The sequence below is a fragment of the Armigeres subalbatus genome, chromosome 3 (assembly GCF_024139115.2).
Source record: "Armigeres subalbatus isolate Guangzhou_Male chromosome 3, GZ_Asu_2, whole genome shotgun sequence".
Taxonomy (NCBI): Eukaryota; Metazoa; Arthropoda; class Insecta; order Diptera; family Culicidae; genus Armigeres; species Armigeres subalbatus.
In genome coordinates, this window is record NC_085141.1 from 52,509,372 (window position 1) to 52,528,173 (window position 18,802).

Consider the following 18,802-nt stretch of genomic DNA (forward strand, 5'->3'; position numbering starts at 1 on the left):
CTTCCACGATATTCGATTGATTTAAACAGATATGTCGACCCGCAAGCCCTAAGGAAGCTGTTGGAAGGGACCATCACAGGATCAACATAAAAATTTCTTAGGAAACCATTTACGACCTCTTAGTTCTGGGAAATTTTCGAATAAAAAAATAAATTCGATTGCTAGAAATTGTAAATTACGCTGGCCGCTTCAGATATTAATTCTCTCCAATTTTTTTTTTTTGATATGTATTTTATACCACCACCGTCCGAAACTTGGAGTATATAGTTATATGAAGCTTAGAGCTTACTTTCGTAATTTCTGTAAAAATCTTATATGCTATAGCTATAGGAGTTTGGGAATTTTTCAGAAATATTTTTCGGAATGAGATTTTGCATCCTCTATCATATATTCATGTATCTAGGAAATGCTTCTGGGATCTAGGATTTCTAAACGGTTTCTTTCGCAAGCTCATCTAGTTTTTCATCCTGGACTTTCTTCTAAAATTGATCCAACAATACCTCCAAGAATATTGAAATTCCAAAGGGACTCTTTGCAATGACGGAAGGAATCCCAAGCAACCAGAAGTTTGGATAAGAAGGGCTATTTTGGCTTAATCAGCTCTCATTTTAAGTAATTTTTTGTATGGTGGGAGCGTAAAAGTGAACTTTAAAGTTCCGTTAAGGATGCTTGGAACTTGATGTGAACCATAGTGAACCAATTAGTTCGGTTAAGAGTAAATTTAAGTAAAATCTGAACTTCTGGTTGCTTGGGATACCTGGTGATACTTCAGGAGGATTTTCTGGCAGAATTACAGGAGAAATTTATTGTTTGCGGAAGAATGCGAATGCGCCTCAGCTTTCGTTCGAAAGCGCGTTCGTACGTAAACAAGTATAAGGGTAATAGTATTGCTACATGAGTTGTTCTTGGAATATTTCTAGGAATCGCTTCTACAGTATCTCCAGCAGTTGTTCCAGAAGTTTTTTTAGCAATTACTTCTGCTGTTCCTCCAGGAGTTCCAGTTGGAGGTCCTCAAGGAATTGCTCTTAGAATTTCTCTGGAAATCGCTCCTGGAAAAGTTCCTCCAGGAGTTGCTTTAACAGTGTCTTTGAGAATTGCTCCAGCAGTGCCTCTAAGAATTGTTCCTTGGATTTATCCAAGAGTTGCTTCTGGAGTTTTTATTGAAATTACTCGGAGAGTTTCTCTAGGAGTTGCTTTGGAAGAGCTCCTACAGTTCGTCCAGGTATTGCTCCTGGAATTCCTCCACAAGTTGTTTTTCATAATTCTCTAGGAATTGCTTCCTCCAGAAGTTGCTCGGAGGGTTCCTCCATGAATCGCTTCGGGAGTTCTTTATGAAGTTTCTCTAGGAATTGCTGCTTGATTTCATCTAGGAGTTTCTCAGGGGCTTCGCCATGACTTGATCCTGCACCCCCTCCTGGATTTGCTTCTGGTGTTCCTCTATTCCTATAGAAATTGCTCTTGAAGTTCCTTCAGAAATTGCTGCAGGAATTCTCCTAGGAGACCCACCCAAGAGAAAAGCCCAGAAAAATTGCTTACGTAACAAGTGTACGATCCCTAAGCAGTAGACATTTTCAACATATTAATTTCGCATCTCCCCTTCACGATACATACATAAAACACTCAAATACATAGCGTTATTCGTTGAAATAACCATTTCAAAGTCTGAACTAAATTTGCCTTACAGTAGATCCCCTGGGGTCCATAATAGGATATTGCTTCCATATACATAGTCGACACTTTATTTGATATTGATGTTCCGTTTCGGGATGTTCATCTCCATTATTATGGACCTCCTAAAATGTTCCTTCCTATATAATGCACACACTCGTGTTTATTTTTGACAAATTGTAAAAACCCTGATTATTCCGCCTAGCGGTGATGGTTCCTTTCTAGTTCGTTCAAAAGGGTTAAGAAATTTATAAGAAAAGTCTAAAATAACACTAATAAGTGGATCTATCCTATTTTTTATATTTGTTTATAGATCTTATACAATTTCTCGCCGAACGCAACTTGTTGCTAGCAAATCGGATGAGCTGAGCATAAGTGTCAAAAAAGTGATTTTGTATAGTGGTTTTGAAATTTGTATTTTGTCCATAACTTCTGATCCCATAGTCCGATCCTACCAATTTTACGAAAAAAATCATTTAAGAGCGGTCAAAATTAAATTTTAGGGAAATAGATTCAATTATTTCCATAAATTCATATTCATTTGCGTCCATTTAAATGCATTGCAGTTTTTGACAAAAAATGCCCCATTTGGATTTTTTTTCCAACCCTTGGGAAAAACGGAGATTTTTTTTAGATAAAGATACCCACGCTATGCAGACATACACACACGCGCACACATACAGAAAAAAAACTCACTTCGTCGAGCTGAGTCGATTGGTATATAAACACTATGGCCTTATATCAATAGTCTTGTTTTGAAGTAATCATATAGCCTTTTACGCATGCTTATGGTATACGATAAAGGCAAAAAAGGAATCCCTGAAGGATTCCCGTCGCAAACCCTAAATGATTCTCGTCGGAGTCTCTAATGGATTCTCATCCTAGAGGATTCTAGTCAGAATCATGAAAAAATTGCCATTGAAGTAAATATCTAAATGATTCACATCGGAGTCTCTAATGGATTCTCGTAGAAATCGGATTCTCATCGGTATCCCAAATTCTCTAAGGATTAATATCAAATCAGTATTTGAAGGATTCTCATCGGATAGCCGTTATGTTATGTGGCACACATAAATTTTGACTATAGCATTTCCCACATAACGGCTACTCGATGAGAATGATTTAAGGATGAATGCTTTCAAACTGGCTCCTTCTTCAGCTACACGGTTAGATGACTTTACCCATTAATGGGTACTGTGTTATTGTTGATATTATTCCCACCGTGAAAAATTCACCCATTTTCTTCAAAAAGCGCCACTACTCATTAAAATGGGTAGTGGCACTTTTTCAAGAAAATGGGTGAATTTTTCACGGTGGGAATAATATCAACAATAACACAGTACCCATTAATGGGTAAAGTCATCTAACAGTGTAGAGGAAGGGATATTTTAATTGAAAAAATGTTTGTCGACCATCCCGGCACCGGCACAAAATAACAAAATACAACGATGAAAAACTGGAATGAACACGTAAACATAAACATGAACAAAAATCACAACAAAAAAGTGAAAAAGCGTGGAAAAAGTCTACACAGAACAAAACACTTTCAAATAAATTTACTCTAATGTGAGTAAAATACACTAGCGCCTCTGGCGGTGCTGGTCTCGTCAGCTCTTCATGGGTTGCATGAATTTTTAATCGGTTGTTCGGGACACTCACGTCCCGGTTATTGGTTCCTGGTTTAACCATCCATTGGAACAAATCATTTCAACTTTCCTGAATATTAAACTACGATCGACATTATACCCTCAGCAGCTATCACGCGAGTAATCAAAACCGGAGTACTAAATTGCAAGAAAAAATATGTAAACATGAGGGGGCTTGCGGCAGCTGTCAGGATCTTCAAGTGAAATGCGCACGGTAGCCATCAACGAAATCGAAAGCGAAATCTGAGTAAGACGAAATTTTTATCTTTATTGTCTAAATCTCGGGTACTTATTCAAAAGGACGTATGTGATTTTGTAAACAAAGATTCAAACGTCGATATGTCCAATCTGATAGCACTCCCACGCAAACCATCACCACGAACAGGTAGGAGAAGCCTTCGGCTACCTGTTGGTGGTGTTGGTTTGCGTGGGAGTGCCATCAGATACGATAAATCGGCGTTTGAAACTTTGTTTACAAAATCACATACGTCCTTTTGAATAAGTACCCGAGAAATGGTGAAAAAAAATCGCAATACACTAAGAAATTAATGAAACCATCTATAGGATAAAATCTATACTATTTTAGTAATAATGAGATTTATTCATTGCTCAGTTTAAATTTTATACTATCATAGCATACAAATAAAACTAGTTAAGATTTGCGCGAAGCTATTTTCTCTAGTATATTCAGATTTGACAGTTCGTTTCCAGCATGTAAAATAAGTGCTCACTAAATTTAAATGTAAAACTTATTTTAAATTTAAAAATGCATGGCGATGATGGTAAACGCGCATTACTTGCGTGAAAGGTAAGTTGTGCCGAACAAATATTTCTCCTGTCCACGCTTCTTTTGCGTTCAGAACATAAGTTTGAAATATTGCTTTGTAGGCAATGCCGGAGAATCGATGATGTCGGTCAATCAAGCCGCCTCCGAAAACCAGGATCGACGCACACGGATAAATGGTTCCTTGAAACTACCTGGACTACGAATAAAATAAGCAATGATGCCGCGGCAGGATTAATCAGGATGCTACCGATGATGAAATTCAACCGCAACGCGACAGATAATTCCGTATTCTACGTAATTTTGAGCGAGCTTAGAAGAGAAACCCACCAAACGGTATTTATGAGCCTGAGCCGTAATTTAGTTATAAGACGTGTTATAAAATTATGTGAACGAGAAATAAAAACTAATATTATTTATCATATTATTATTTCCATTATTGAATAATCAAAACAACACATTTGTTGAATGCAGAATCCAGCAAAAAAAAATCCAGCCAAATGAAGTTAAACTAGTGTTGATTAAAGTCAACTTATACATTACTCCCTATAAATCCAAGTTATACTATTGCGGTATAGTCCGCATCTAATCTAAGCCGGGGTCAACCAGGCGAATAGCCAGTTAGTATGACTTTTAACCTATTTGGTATTTATTTATTTCAGAGTGTACCGAGCTGAAATTCTCGATTTAAGTGTGTAGGGTAAAATGCCCAATAGTGGACCCCCTAGTAGCGGAATTTTGCTCTTCCTGTCATACGACTTAGAAATTTTCAAAATATTAACTCTGCTTGATATCTAACAACAAGTTCTGCATTCCCTCTTCACGATACATACATAAAACACACATATACACGACGTTATTCGTAGAAATTTACATTCTAAAGTCGAACTGAATTCGCCCTATAGTAGACCCCCTGGGGGTCCATAATAGGAAATTGATTCCCTATAGTCGACACTTCATTTGATTTTCATGTCCTGTTTCGGGACGTTCTTCTTCCCTATTATGGACCCCCCAAAATATTCCTATAATGGACACTCTCGTGTTTATTTTTTATAGAATTGTAAAAAATCATCTAAATTGACTTTCTATTGCATTTCCAATGCATGTAGGCAAATCATAGGACTGTAAGGTAGGTTCTCCCGATAGAATTTTATAGCGAAATGTTGACATTGTGCAGTAATAATGTAAAAATGGCTGGAGGGTCCATTATTGGTTGGGGGTCCACTATTGGTCACTTTACCCTACATTTTTACGGAATTGGTGTATTTTTGTCAAGGGCCTCATATGCCTGTCACTGGCGAACAAAGCTCGTGTACTCTGCATTGAAGCTTAGAACCGGTATTAGGGCGCAAACGTCAATGTGAACATTTTTATTTTCGGTTAGTTACTGCAAATAAATTCTTTTTCTTGTCCCTATGATCAAGCAGTTATCTCAAGCATACCACATCTTTATATTGCTGCATGATTGAGTGTTTAACTTTGATGAAATATCGAAAACAAAAGTGTGCATAAAAATTGCCTCGCCATAACAAAAAGGTGGTAGAGAATTAACACTGTTGTTTACAGTTTAGAACCAAATCCAGATGTCGCACATGTTGGGGTAGGGATTCAGTGCTCCGCCTTCTCCCCCTGATTTTTGTTCGTTGCAATCTTTAATTTAGTATGAGCTTTCAACACCACTCTATCTTGTAAAAACGGTAAACAATACAAATTTTCACAAATACCACGACAATTTATGATAGTATATGAGCATTTTGACATTGGAGTATAAATTTATGCGCCAAATAAGAGGGTACTGTCATACTTGCCAAACTCCATATGAAAAAAATCCGTTGTCGCCCCTCTGCAAAAAGCGAAATAAAATGTGTCGATTTATCTGTGATAAACCCACGTGGCGTATCTTACATTTACGCTTGTAAATAAAAAAGCGCCTTTTCTGACATTTCTCTTTTACGTTTTTCGCAGCTTTTATCATTCAAAAGAACGCGAAAATTTCGGCTTGGTTTATTTACTCGAATTTTAATCTCGTCATACTTTTTAAGAAATTAATGAAAATTTCCTCCAGAAATAATAAGAAAATATATCGAACTTCATTCTTCCAGTAAAGGGTAAGTTTATTTTATCGCAAATATCCATATTTGGCATTGAACTTTCGAATTTATCTCAGCGCTCCGCCACAGCCGCTAGAAAAGAAGACAAAGATCACAAAAAAGAAGAATAGTCACCGCTGCCCCAACAAAATCTGCTGATGATGGTTCCCATCGGAGGTCCCGTGGGCCATGGTGGCCATCCTATTCATATTCCGACACCCATCCAACAGAATGCACCACCCCCTTCGCAGAGTCAGCACGCCCCTTCCAGTCAGAATCGACAGTCGCTTTCCGTGGTAAGCTGGGACAAGGGTTTAGGATTTCAGAGATAAAATAACCGATCTGTTTGTTTTTCCAAGCAGAAACCAAATTACACTCTCAAATTTACCCTTGCCGGTCACACTAAAGCCGTTTCCGCAGTAAAATTTAGTCCGAACGGTGAATGGTTGGCCAGCTCCTGTAAGTAGAACTTTAAAAACTAGTTGGTGGTTAGGGCGTAACGAATATTCTTTGTTTCAGCCGCGGACAAGTTGATTAAAATATGGGGTGCCTATGATGGCAAATTTGAAAAAACGATCTCTGGCCATAAACTAGGGATTAGTGATGTGGCGTGGTCCAGCGACAGCCGGTTGTTGGTGACCGCCAGCGATGATAAAACTTTGAAGATATGGGAACTGAGCTCGGGGAAGTGTCTGAAAACGCTGAAAGGACACACAAACTACGTGTTCTGTTGCAACTTCAATCCTCAGAGCAATTTGATCGTGTCGGGATCATTTGACGAGTCGGTTCGAATTTGGGACGTCCGGACGGGAAAGTGCCTCAAGACACTTCCTGCTCATTCCGATCCGGTATCAGCGGTGCATTTCAACCGAGACGGTTCGCTGATTGTATCGTCCAGTTACGATGGCCTGTGTCGTATCTGGGATACGGCTAGCGGACAGTGTCTCAAGACGCTTATCGACGATGACAATCCACCGGTTTCGTTTGTAAAGTTTTCGCCGAACGGGAAGTACATATTGGCTGCAACGTTGGACAACACATTGAAGCTGTGGGATTACTCGAAGGGCAAGTGTCTGAAAACGTACACTGGCCATAAGAATGAAAAGTATTGCATCTTCGCCAATTTTTCGGTAACCGGTGGAAAGGTAAGATTCGTATTTGTTATAAATCTAAAATTGTAATAATTTCATTCTGTATTTCAGTGGATCGTTTCTGGCAGTGAGGACAATATGGTGTACATCTGGAATCTGCAAAGCAAGGAAATCGTCCAATGCTTACAGGGTCATACGGATACGGTTCTCTGCACTGCATGTCACCCGACAGAGAACATTATTGCATCGGCGGCACTCGAGAACGATAAGACGATAAAACTCTGGAAGAGCGACACATAAAATTGGGCCCGCAGATAGTTGGCCGGGGGCTCGGCAAGGTCTCAGTGGAGCAATGGCTTCGTAGCTACTACCTCCACTACCAACTATCCGGTATGGTACTGAAAAGCACCAACACGTGAGAATAATTGAATTCGATGGACAGAACATTGTTAGCCATAAGCGTAAAACTATAAGGTAGGGAGATAAACTTCAACTACTCAGCCCTAACTCTACATTAAATATCGATGGTAATGTTAGATTGTATTCTATAAGACGTTTGACTTTAATGTAAGTGGAATAAATGGAGAATGAACTTATATTTACTTATTAATTCCAACGAAGGAACATAATATTTGATCCCTTTATTTATCACATAACTGCATCGTACTTGGTTCAAGTATGAATAGATAAATATTGCACAACAGTTAAGTAAATGTCACTTCTATGAAGTGATGTTGTTATTGTTAATTCGAAGCTTTTCCATGGTTTTCAGAATTTGATTCATGGCCATTGCGCTGAAATGAAAAAAAATCGTTTTTAATTACATAAACAAAATAAAAAAAAACTTACTCTCTTTTCTCTTCAAATAAGACTTTTATTTTGTTCTGTAGATCCACGTTTTCTCCATTATCTCCTTTGTTTAATTGGCCAGATCTTATTGTTTCTCGGTAGTAATGATCGAATGCTATTTCTGTAAGATATTTACTTTGTAGTAGAAATTATCATCAATATGACCATGCAATGTTCTATAGATCTGTTGGACTTCAGGACTAAAACTGGATTTAAAAAAATGTCTTTCCCGTACAACAAAGTTGTAATGAAAGGCTATATTATATGATCAATCTAAAACTTTCGATAGGAGGCCTACAGACCCATAGTGTTTAATATGTCTGTATGTGTACAAATTCTGTAGACACACTTTTCAAAGCTTAGGCTACAAGTTGCTACTACGGGGAATTCGGCCCCATTGCTCGATATCGAAAATTGACCAATCGGACATTGCATTTTAAAATGGTTGAAACCCCTTTTTCCTGAGGTATTTCTTGGTCTCGCCATAAAAAAAATCAAACTCATAGATATTTTAGTGCATTTTAGATGTTTGCATTCATTTGCATCAAATGTAAACTGATGGAAAACCTTACTGTTGAGGTCGAAATACGTATCTGTCAAGGTACAATTAAGTGGTGGAATTAAATGGGATTGTACAAACTCGTCTTATGACAAGTGAAGACATTCCACTAAAAAGATCAAAATAATTTTCTTATCACATTTCCTATTTTTTCGTCCTAAAATTCACCGGGGGTGATAAAATCGGAATATTACTGTACAGGGATCTATCACTCTAATGTGGTGTATAGACTTTCTCAATACGATTTTGTCAATACATAATGCTAGGTGGGTTAATTTGTTTAGATTTAGAACGAAAGTAAAATCCACTATGTATTTATTTAACTTACCCATCGGAACAATCTCATCTTTATGTTCCACATGCTCGTCGGAATACCAACAATCAACGCAAACGCACTGTTCACACCGTAAACAAACCAACAGCAGCTGTTGCGATTCGTGCACCACGCAGCGGTTACGTTTCTGCTCCGCCAGGAATTGCTCCATCTCGTCGTGCAGCTGATCGATGAGGTAGAACCGAATAAGCTGATCTTTTCTAATGCACGCCCGGCAGTACGGACAGCAACTTTGTTTGTAAAGCCATTTGTGGATACACTCCCGACAGAATGGCTGTGAACATTCCGCACAGATGTGGCACTCGCGTAGTCCGTAGAAGCAAATGCAACACTCCAGCAGCACGGTAAGTTTGGATTCTTGGTTCCGTTGATCAGACATATTTCCTTGCTCAATTTCTAGAATGTGAAATCTAGAATAGGAACCAAATCGGGACCAATTTGCGATTTCGGCGTAACTTATTTTGTAAACAAACATTGTTTCAAAGATTCCGAAGAATGCAAGTACTTTTCTTCAAAACTAATTCCCTTACCTGGTAGAGGAAAGCTCATTCTGTCGGATACATGCCGTGGTTTTCCCGGGAAATGCTTATTTTAGCAGGAATTTGCCATCCAATGTTTGTTTACAAAATAAGTTACGCCCAAATCGCAAATCAGTCCCGAAATAAGTAAATGAAAATTGGTTTTTGGATGTTTTAGAAATTGGTTGTTGATGTTTTGACTGCCATATCTCAAACTTCACGGAATCACTGATGACGACAGCATGATGGCTTGCTGGGATAAAAAAAATGCAATGCAACCACCCTACTGTCATCGCCTATCTCTCCAATGGGAAAAAATCAGCCGGATGACACACAACAGCCCACCTCGCGCTAACCCCAGAGATGCTAGCCACCATTTTTTCCCATTGGAGAGATAGGCGATGACAGTAGGGTGGGCCCCACTGACAATTCATAATTATTAAACAAAAACATCATTTCAGGACTAGTTTTCTGTGATGGGGTAATTGTTGTTAAGCGATTTGAATAAATTTATTACTATTATCGTTATGTACCACGTATTCCGTGCCGTGAAAAATGTGTTCGGTTTTCATTTCAATTGTATTGTAGAGTCAAGTACAAGACACTGAAGACGACCACACAGTTGTGGTCGAAATACGTATCTGCAAAGATAACGAAAATTAACTGGTGGAATTAAATGGACAGTACTTAATTCGTCTTAGACGGTTTAAATTTTGTATTATCAATTCGGTGCAAAACCGAATTATAGCCGCAAACAAAGTTGGACTTTTCTCACAATTCATAAGTTAAACCTAACTTCGGAAGTGGTGCGCTGTTTTCATTTGGTGATGTGCTATACAGCGCACTACTGCCGAAATTAGGTTTAACGTATGGATTGTGAGAAAAATCCAATTTCGATAGCGGCTATAATTCGGTTTTCTACTGAATTTATAATAGACGAATCCAAGTAAAAATAAGAAGAAGACACACGACGGTGTTAACTTTGACAGATCCTACAGCACAGCATAGGAAGATCATTTTAAAATGCTTATAATAAATTCTAGACAAAATGTAATTAAAATCTGATCGATGTATGATACGGAAAAAGTTCCGAACTGTATGATAGATACATTTTTGGAAAATATTCAAAAAATTGAGATAAGCTTCCTGATATGTAATTCAGAACTTTTCCCGTGCCGTGTACATCAATCAGATTTTAATTACAATTTGTCTAGAATTTAGGGTAAAGTGCCCAATAGTGGACCCCCAACCAATAGTGGACCCTCCAGCCATTTTTGCAATATTACAACACAATGTAAACATTTGGCTATGAAATTCCATCGGGAGAACCTACCTTATAATCCTATGATTTAACTACATGCATTGGAAATGCTATGGAAAGTAAAATTAGATGGTTTTTTACAATTCTATAAAAAATAAACACGACAGTGTCCATTATAGGAATATTTTGGGGGTCCATAATAGGAAAGAAGAACGTCCCGAAACGGAACATAAAAATCAAATGAAGTGTCGACTATAGGGAAGCAATTTCCTATTATGGACCCCCGGGGGGTCTACTATAGGGCGAATTCAGTCAGACTTTAAAATGTTAATTTCAACGAATAACGTCGAGTATTTGTGTGTTTTATGTATGTATCGTAAAGAGGAGATGCAGAGCTTCATATAAGATATCATGCAATATTAATATTTTGAAAATTTCCACTCCTTATGCCAGGAAGAGCAAAATTTCGCCACTAGGGGGTCCACTATTGGGTATTTTACCCTATTATAAGCATTTTAAAATGATCTTCCTATGCTGTGCTGTAGGATCTGTCAAAGTTAACACCGTCGTGTGTCTTCTTCTTATTTTTACTTGGATTTGTCTATAGTGAAGTTGCACAAACCCCCATATATTTTTTTATGGTTGGTGCTCAAGTTGGCGCTTCGGTCGTTCGTGTGTGATATTGTTGGTCGAATTGATTGTTCGTGCCGCTGTTGGTAAAACTTGATGGATGTTTGAATAAACGAGAGGTGTGTGGTGATTATAGTAGACATTTAATATATTATGAAATGTATCATTTAGTTAAAGAGAATGATTATTAAAATAAATGAGTTTATTGAATTGAATCATTTCTTGAATAATGTATTTTTGGAACCACCCTATAGAACTCTTAATGAAATCACAATTCCGTGCCTTCATTATGCAAAGACTTACAGGATGTAATTGTGTATGTGTGAACCATATGCGTTTCCAAACAGATGTGAGATCATCATGTAGTAGAATGCTGTATGATCCTGAATGTGCAGAAAATCATGAATGTATATATGGTAAGTGGACCAAATGAATGATACGTGTATGCTTGTGTGAGTGCGGTTTTGAGATAGCGATGCGTCGTTGAATGATGGATCTAAAAATGTTGGTCTTCAGTTGATTGACGAGTTTTGAGGTGAGCGCACTTCGTGTTTTACAAGGATGATCGTTTCATCCGATTGCGGTCTTTAAAAAAAAAAAAGAAAAAAATGCTTGAAATACGACAAGGTGGAGTCAATGTTGGTCAAACTGCTTGACCGTGTGTACGTTCCATTAGTTTTATTTTCATTGAAGAATTCCTGAAATAATCCTTTTGGGGTTCCTTAGATAATCTTTTCGAGATTCCTGAGAAAATCCTTCTGAGATTCCTGAGGGAATCCTTCGGGGAATCCTGAGAGTATACTTCTAGGATTCCTACGCGATTCCTTCAGAGATTCCTGAAAGAATCCATCTGGAATTCGCGATGGAATCCTTCTGAGATTCTTGGAAGAATCCTGCTGGGATTCCTGAGAGAATCCTTTTGGAGTTCCTCAGATAATCTTTTCGAGATTCCTGAGAAAATCTTTCGTGGATTCCTGAGGGAGTCCAGAGAGTGTACTTCTAAGATTCTTTCGCGAATACTTCTGTGATTCCTGAGAATCCTTTTGGAATGCCTTAGATAATCTTTTCAAGATCGCTGAAGAAATGCTTCTGGGATTCCTGAGAGAATCCTTGAAACCTGCCAGCGTAACGAGTTTCCCGTTTGAAATGGCTTAAGCGCCACTACCGGGGGAGATCATTAACCTGATCGAAGGAAGGTTGCCCGACCTAGTGAGACCCTTCAGGAGAGGGTAAGATTTTTCCCAAAGAGATTGGGCGGGAGACAAGTGGGCTGTTCAGGGAAAATTGGATGCCTTCAGACCGTGAGGTCTAGCAAATAGAGAAATTGGTGTGAACAGAGGTGATTTCCGCCTGGGGAAAAATAATGGAACATGCATGTTACTCACTCTGTTCGTTGCATACCAACTTGGAGGCGTCGACGGTTCTCCACTACTGCTGCTTTGGCGCCACGCGTGTCAGGCGCGGTCTCTCCCACGGACTCCGAAAATGTTCACGCGTCGTTCATTGATGTCGCCGTTGTCGATGACGCCTCCGGCGCGAAATTGTGGACTGCTCGACGGGGTACAGCCGTCGGTGGCGTCGAGCTACGGTGTGCGCCTCCCGATCCAAAGGTCGCCGGTTCGAATCCTCTATATTCCTAAGTTAATCCTTCTGGGATTCCTGAGGGAATCTTTCTGGGACTCCTGAGTAAATACTTATAGGAATCCCATGGGATTTTGTCTGAGATTCCTTAGGATTTTTTTTGATTCCTGAAAAAATCCTTCTGCGATTTCTAAGATAATCCTTCTAGAACTCCGGAGGGAATGCTGCTGGTAATCCGAAAGCAATATTTTTGAGATTCCTGAGAAAATCTTTCTAGGACTCCTGAGTAAATACTTCAGGAATTTTTGAGGAAATCCTTCTGGGATTCGTGACGAAATCCTTCTGGTATTCCTCTGGATTTTTTTTGGGATTTCTGCAAGTTTTCCTTCGGGAAAAAAAGGTTTCCTTCGTGAATCCCAAAACGTTTTCCTTCTGGAATCCCTAAAGGACTGAGGAAACCATCGACATATCGAGAGATATCGAGATATAGAACATCGAGATGTGGAGAGTCGACTATATAACTTTATTTATTACCAGACTAAGGCCGGAATGGCTTGTGCAATATGTACATAAAAGTCTTCTCCATTCATCTCGGTCCATGGCTGCACTTCGCCAACCACGCAGTCTTCGAAGGGTCCGCAAATCGTCCACCTGATCGATCCACCTTGCCCGCTGTGCACCTCGCCTTCTTGTTCCCGTCGGATCGTTCTCGAGAATCATTTTCACCGGATTACTGTCCGACATTCTGGCTACGTGCCCGGCCCGCCGCAGTCTTCCGATTTTTGCGGTGTGAACGATGGACAGCTGATGCATCTCGTGGTTCATTCGCCTCCTCCACGTACCGTCCGCCATCTGCACCCCACCATAGATGGTACGCAGCACTTTCCTTCCGAATACTTCCAGTGCGCGTTGGTTCTCCTAGATCAGCTAGATCTCGTATCCGTAAAGAACTACCGGTCTAATAAGCGTTTTGATATATATAGTTCGGTACTGCGGCGAACTCTATTCGATCGAAGCATCTTGCGGAGTCCAAAGTACGTACGATTTCCTGTCTCCGAATTTCTCTGCTGGTATCGTTATCGGCGGTCAGCAATTAGCCCAAATACACGAATTCTTCAACCACCTCGATTTCGTCACCACCGATAGAAACTCGTGGTGGGTGGCTTACATCCCAAGTAACCAAAAGTTCCTTTAAAAGTACGTTTTTCGCTTAAGCAGCTCAGTGAAGCTGATTAAGTGAAAAACGTACTCTTAAAGGAACTTTTGGTTACTTCGAATTGACCTCTCTTGAGCCTCTTCCTTTCATGTACTTCGTCTTCGACGTGTTGATGACTATTCCAATCCGTTTAGCTTTGCTTTTCAGTCTGATGTAGGCTTCCACCATCTTCTCAAAGTTACGTGCCATGATATCAATGTCGTCGGCGAAACCAAATAACTGGACGGACTTCGTGAAAATCGTACCACTCGTGTCAATCCCTGTCCTTCGTATTACTCTCTCCAAAGCGATGTTGAATAGCAGACACTAAAGACCATCACCTTGCCGTAACCCTCTGCGCGGTTCGAAGGGACTCGAGAATGCCCCTGAAACTCGGACTACGCACATCACCCGATCCATCGTCGTATGTGTCGGCGAGAGTACACTACGACACAGTGGAATACCGGCAAGGATTTTCGGAGGAGTTGAGGAAACACGTACGCGAGAACTTTAGCGATAATATTTCTTTATTCGCGGAGTTAAATCAAACACGTTTTCACACGGTAGCTTTACTTTTACTTGTGACGTAAACATAACAAAGTGTATAAGCACGGAAGGTGCTCTCAATAGGGTTGTGCATGAAGGCTCAATGTGAGTGCATATAAGGGAGGTGAACATTGCACCCTCTCAACACTCCCCCTCAATGTGAATTCTCCTTACACGATTGATCTTCGCAAAGTCCCAGCAACTCGCAGAACTGATGGTGTTTCACGGGACCCAACGGTTTGGTCAGGATGTCGGCTTGCATTTGGTCTGTGGGACAGTATTGCAGGCGAACTTCCCCACGACTACACAGTTCTTCTACGAAGCGTTCCTTGGTATCGATGTGCTTAGATCTTCTACTTACGCGCTCCGAGTGAACGAATGCCAAGCATCCTTGGTTGTCTTCCATGACGGTTGTTGGTTGATTCTGGTTCGCCCAGATCTCGAAGGAGCTGTCTGAGCCATAGCGCTTCCTGGCAAGCTGCGCTAAGCGCCACGTATTCAGCCTCCATTGATGACAACGTTACGCACGGTTGGCGACGACTCGCCCACATAATACAACCTCCATCGAACTTGAACAATATTCCGGACGTAGATCGCCGACTCTCAATATCGCCGGCCCAGTCGGCGTCCGAGAAACCGATTAGACCTTGCTGTTGTTCTCCGCATAACTGTAACTGATAGCATCTTGTACCTTGCAGATAGCGGAGCACACGCTTCGCCGCAATCCAGTCACAGTCTCGAGGAGCGGTAAATCTTCTTCCCAGGATCGCTGCACTTGCTGCTATATCCGGCCGAGCGACAATGGCCAAATATAGAAGTCCGCCAACCAAACTTCGGTAGTTAGTTGGATCTTTGAACGGTTCACCACTTTCCACAATCTTCAGGTAACCAGCGTCCATCGGCGACTTGGCCGTTTTACACTGTTCCATACCGAACACTTTAAGCAACTTGTCTATGTAGTTACGTAGGCTTAACTTGAACACTTTGTCTTCTCGCTTGACTTCTACCCCTAGGAAGTGACGCACTTCTCCCAGAGGTGTTAGTTCGAAATCGGTATTCAGTTTTGCAGTGACAATCTCAATTTGCGATCCACTGACACACGCGATCAACATATCATCAACGTACACAATCAACATCACTTTCACGCTTCCGATATCACCAACGTATAAGCACGGGTCCACCACGGCCGCTTTGAACCCAATTCGCACCAAAACTTCATCAAGTCGCCGGTTCCAGCACCGAGCGGACTGCCGTTTTTACGTTCAGGTGACGAACCAACATATTGTTCTTTACCGCCACCGATAGGCATGTTCTGAACGTTGCTTGGCACGTGACTGGTGCGTACACATCCTCCACGCCGACTCCGGAGCGCTGTGCAAAACTTTGGGCTACGAGCCTGGCTTTGTGTTTCACGACTTGGTTTTCTTCATTGCGCTTCTCTTTGTAGACCCATTTCGAACCAATGGGCTTCTTCCCTTCTGGTAATGGGACCAGGCGCCAAGTTTGATTCCGCCGATGAGACTCCATCTCTTCTTGCATAGCGTCATGCCATACGCGATGTTTCAGGGCCTCTTTGAAGTCGATTGGGCCCTCTACAGCACACGCGGCGAAACCCACTGCAAAATCGACATCATAATCCTCTAGACGCTGAGGCAGGGTGCCAAGGTTCGGCCTGGATGAACGACGTAGGTTCGGACTTGAATTTGCTTGAGGGGCTTCAGGTTCTTCGGCTTCGTAGTAGTCGTCGGATACATCTTCGGCTGACTCTTCACGCACTTCTTCCTTCTCTTCTTTGAAGGGGATCAGTTCAATTTCTTCTTCCTTTTCCTTCACAGTTTCACTTTTCTTCTTTTCTGCAGGTGACACTTCCATCGTTGTCGATCCGTTGTCCAACTCGATGAAGCGAGCGTCGCGGCTCACCGTGATTACATTCGTTTCAGGATCCACAAAGCGATAGGCCTTCTGCTGTATCGCATAGCCGACGAACGTCAGCTTTCTGGCTTTGCTGTCTAGCTTCTTGCGTTTGTTTTCCGGTACGTGTACATAGGCTTGGCTGCCGAAGATCCGAAAATGGCTGAGATCGGGTTTTCTTCCCCACCAGAGTTCGTGAGGCGTTTTCTTGATGGTCCTCGTCGGCAATCTGTTCTGTATGTATGTGGCAGTTAACATTGCCTCACCCCAGAACCGCTTTTCCATCCCCGCATCCACCAACATACAGGTTGCCATTTCGGTGAGTGTTCTATTTTTGCGTTCCGCAACGCCGTTCTGTTGCGGCGAATACGGAGCGGTGTATTGCGATTGGATTCCTTGCTGCTTGTAGTAGTTCTTCAGCTCATTGTTAATGAACTCTCCCCCTCCATCAGAGCGTATAACGGCCGGCTTGCGACCGAAGTGATTGTTGGCCCAGCTAACATACTCTTTAATAAATCCAGCAGCTTCGGACTTATGCTTCAGAAGGTATGTGACCGTAAACCGACTGAAGTCATCGATTATGATCATCGCATATCGGTTTCCACTCGGCGTTTCGTTGTCCATCGGTCCACATAGGTCCGTGTGGACGATGTCCAGTATTCGGGACGATTTCCGTTCGACAACTGGAGTGAAGGGCATTCTTGCCGATTTCCCCTCCATACAACACTCGCATACCAATCGCAACCCGCAATCACTCACCTTAAATCCGGTAGCCAAATCTTCCTTCGCGATCCGTTCCGCAGCTGCCCAGTCGCGGTGACCGAGCCGCCGGTGCCACTGGTGCTGACAGTCCACTCTGTGTCGGCCTTCTGCTGCCGCCAGCGACGCTTCTGCTACACGCAGGTAATACAAACCATTCTGCCGGAATCCCGTGGCAACAACGACACCGTTAGCATCAACGATTTCACAACCATCTCCGTCAAACATCACACGGAAGTTTTTCTTCGCCAATTTTCCGACCGAAATCAAATTTGTGGACAACCCGGGCACGAACTTCACTTCGTTTATATCAATTTTGATCGTTTCGTCGGACCCGTCGACACCGTACACAATGCCACTTCCTTCACCCAAGATTTGGGTCTTCTTCCCGTCTGCCATCGTTATGTATCCGCCCGAAAACTCTTTCAACGACTCGAAAAACGACCGATCGTTGGTCATGTGCGCACTGGCGCCACTGTCTATCACCCAACCGCACGATTTCCGTTCTCCGACGGTGAACGCAACACCACGCGAGTCACTTTGTGCGGCCTTAGCTTTCACGGATACATTACCGCTACCAACGTTGGCTGTGTCACTGTTTTTCTTCTGGCCAGCTTAGAACTTCCTGCAGTTCCGTTTGATATGACCGGCTTTCTTACAGAAATAGCAAATGCGAGAATCACTAGCCCACTTGTTTTCCGCGGATCGCATTGCCTTTTCACTTTTCACTGAACCACATCCTTTTCGCTCTAGCTTACGATTGTACTCATCGACGAGCTTGGACTTCACTACGTCGAGCGAGATGTCGTCGTCGGATCGACTATCCAGAGCCGTAAGGGGCCGTACACATATTACGTAAGCACTTATGTGGGGAGGGGGGGTCGATCAATATCTTACGTTCCATATAAATAAAAATTCATTTGAATGAAAAAAAATCTTTCATGGGGGGAGGGGGGGTTGAAAAACCCAGAAAAATTGCTTACGTAATAAGTGTACGACCCCTAACCAAACCGTCGTACGAAGCTGGCAGGCAGCGTAGCAGCATACAAATTTTAGTGTCTTTATCCAAACTTGTACCCGCCGCGTCAAGCCGATCGAATAGATCGTCGAATTCGCGCACATGATTTTCAATATTCCCGTTTTCCACTAGATTCGAAGCACATAACTTTTTCAAAAGTGAAACGCGAACCGACCGCGTCGTCTTTTGATGGTAACGCTTGAGAGCATCGAACGTATCGCGCGCGAAGGCACAATTTCTCACAAGCGACAACTGGCTGTCTTCAAGCAGCAGGATTATTGTCGCTTTTGCTTTCCGGTCGTCCTTCTGCCATTCGTCGGTACGATCGTCTTCGTCGGGAATGTCTTCTTCGATCACGTACC

The 18,802-nt window shown here is 41.7% G+C and overlaps 2 protein-coding genes across 4 annotated transcripts; one reads left to right on the forward strand and one right to left on the reverse strand.

Moving 5' to 3' along the window:
• The first annotated feature begins 6,046 nt into the window (after window positions 1-6,046).
• LOC134219529 (WD repeat-containing protein 5) lies at window positions 6,047-7,875 on the forward strand. Of its 2 annotated transcripts, none has more exons than XM_062698272.1 (5): window positions 6,047-6,206; window positions 6,266-6,484; window positions 6,548-6,647; window positions 6,708-7,333; window positions 7,391-7,875. In XM_062698272.1, the coding sequence occupies exons 2-5, from the start codon at window positions 6,347-6,349 to the stop codon at window positions 7,577-7,579; spliced, it is 1,053 nt and encodes a 350-aa protein (XP_062554256.1). In that variant the 5' UTR covers window positions 6,047-6,206; window positions 6,266-6,346; the 3' UTR covers window positions 7,580-7,875. The 2 variants fall into 2 exon arrangements, with proteins under 2 accessions (XP_062554256.1, XP_062554257.1); XM_062698273.1 differs by having other exon boundaries at window positions 6,551-6,647.
• Window positions 7,876-7,905: 30 nt separating this feature from the next.
• LOC134219531 (E3 ubiquitin-protein ligase TRIM37-like) lies at window positions 7,906-9,761 on the reverse strand. Of its 2 annotated transcripts, XM_062698275.1 has the most exons (4): window positions 9,552-9,761; window positions 9,016-9,431; window positions 8,129-8,249; window positions 7,906-8,073 (listed from the first exon to the last, which is right to left on the reverse strand). In XM_062698275.1, the coding sequence occupies exons 2-4, from the start codon at window positions 9,398-9,400 to the stop codon at window positions 8,001-8,003; spliced, it is 579 nt and encodes a 192-aa protein (XP_062554259.1). In that variant the 5' UTR covers window positions 9,401-9,431; window positions 9,552-9,761; the 3' UTR covers window positions 7,906-8,000. The 2 variants fall into 2 exon arrangements, with proteins under 2 accessions (XP_062554259.1, XP_062554258.1); XM_062698274.1 differs by lacking the exon at window positions 9,552-9,761 and having other exon boundaries at window positions 9,016-9,458.
• Between the last annotated feature and the right edge of the window lie 9,041 nt (window positions 9,762-18,802).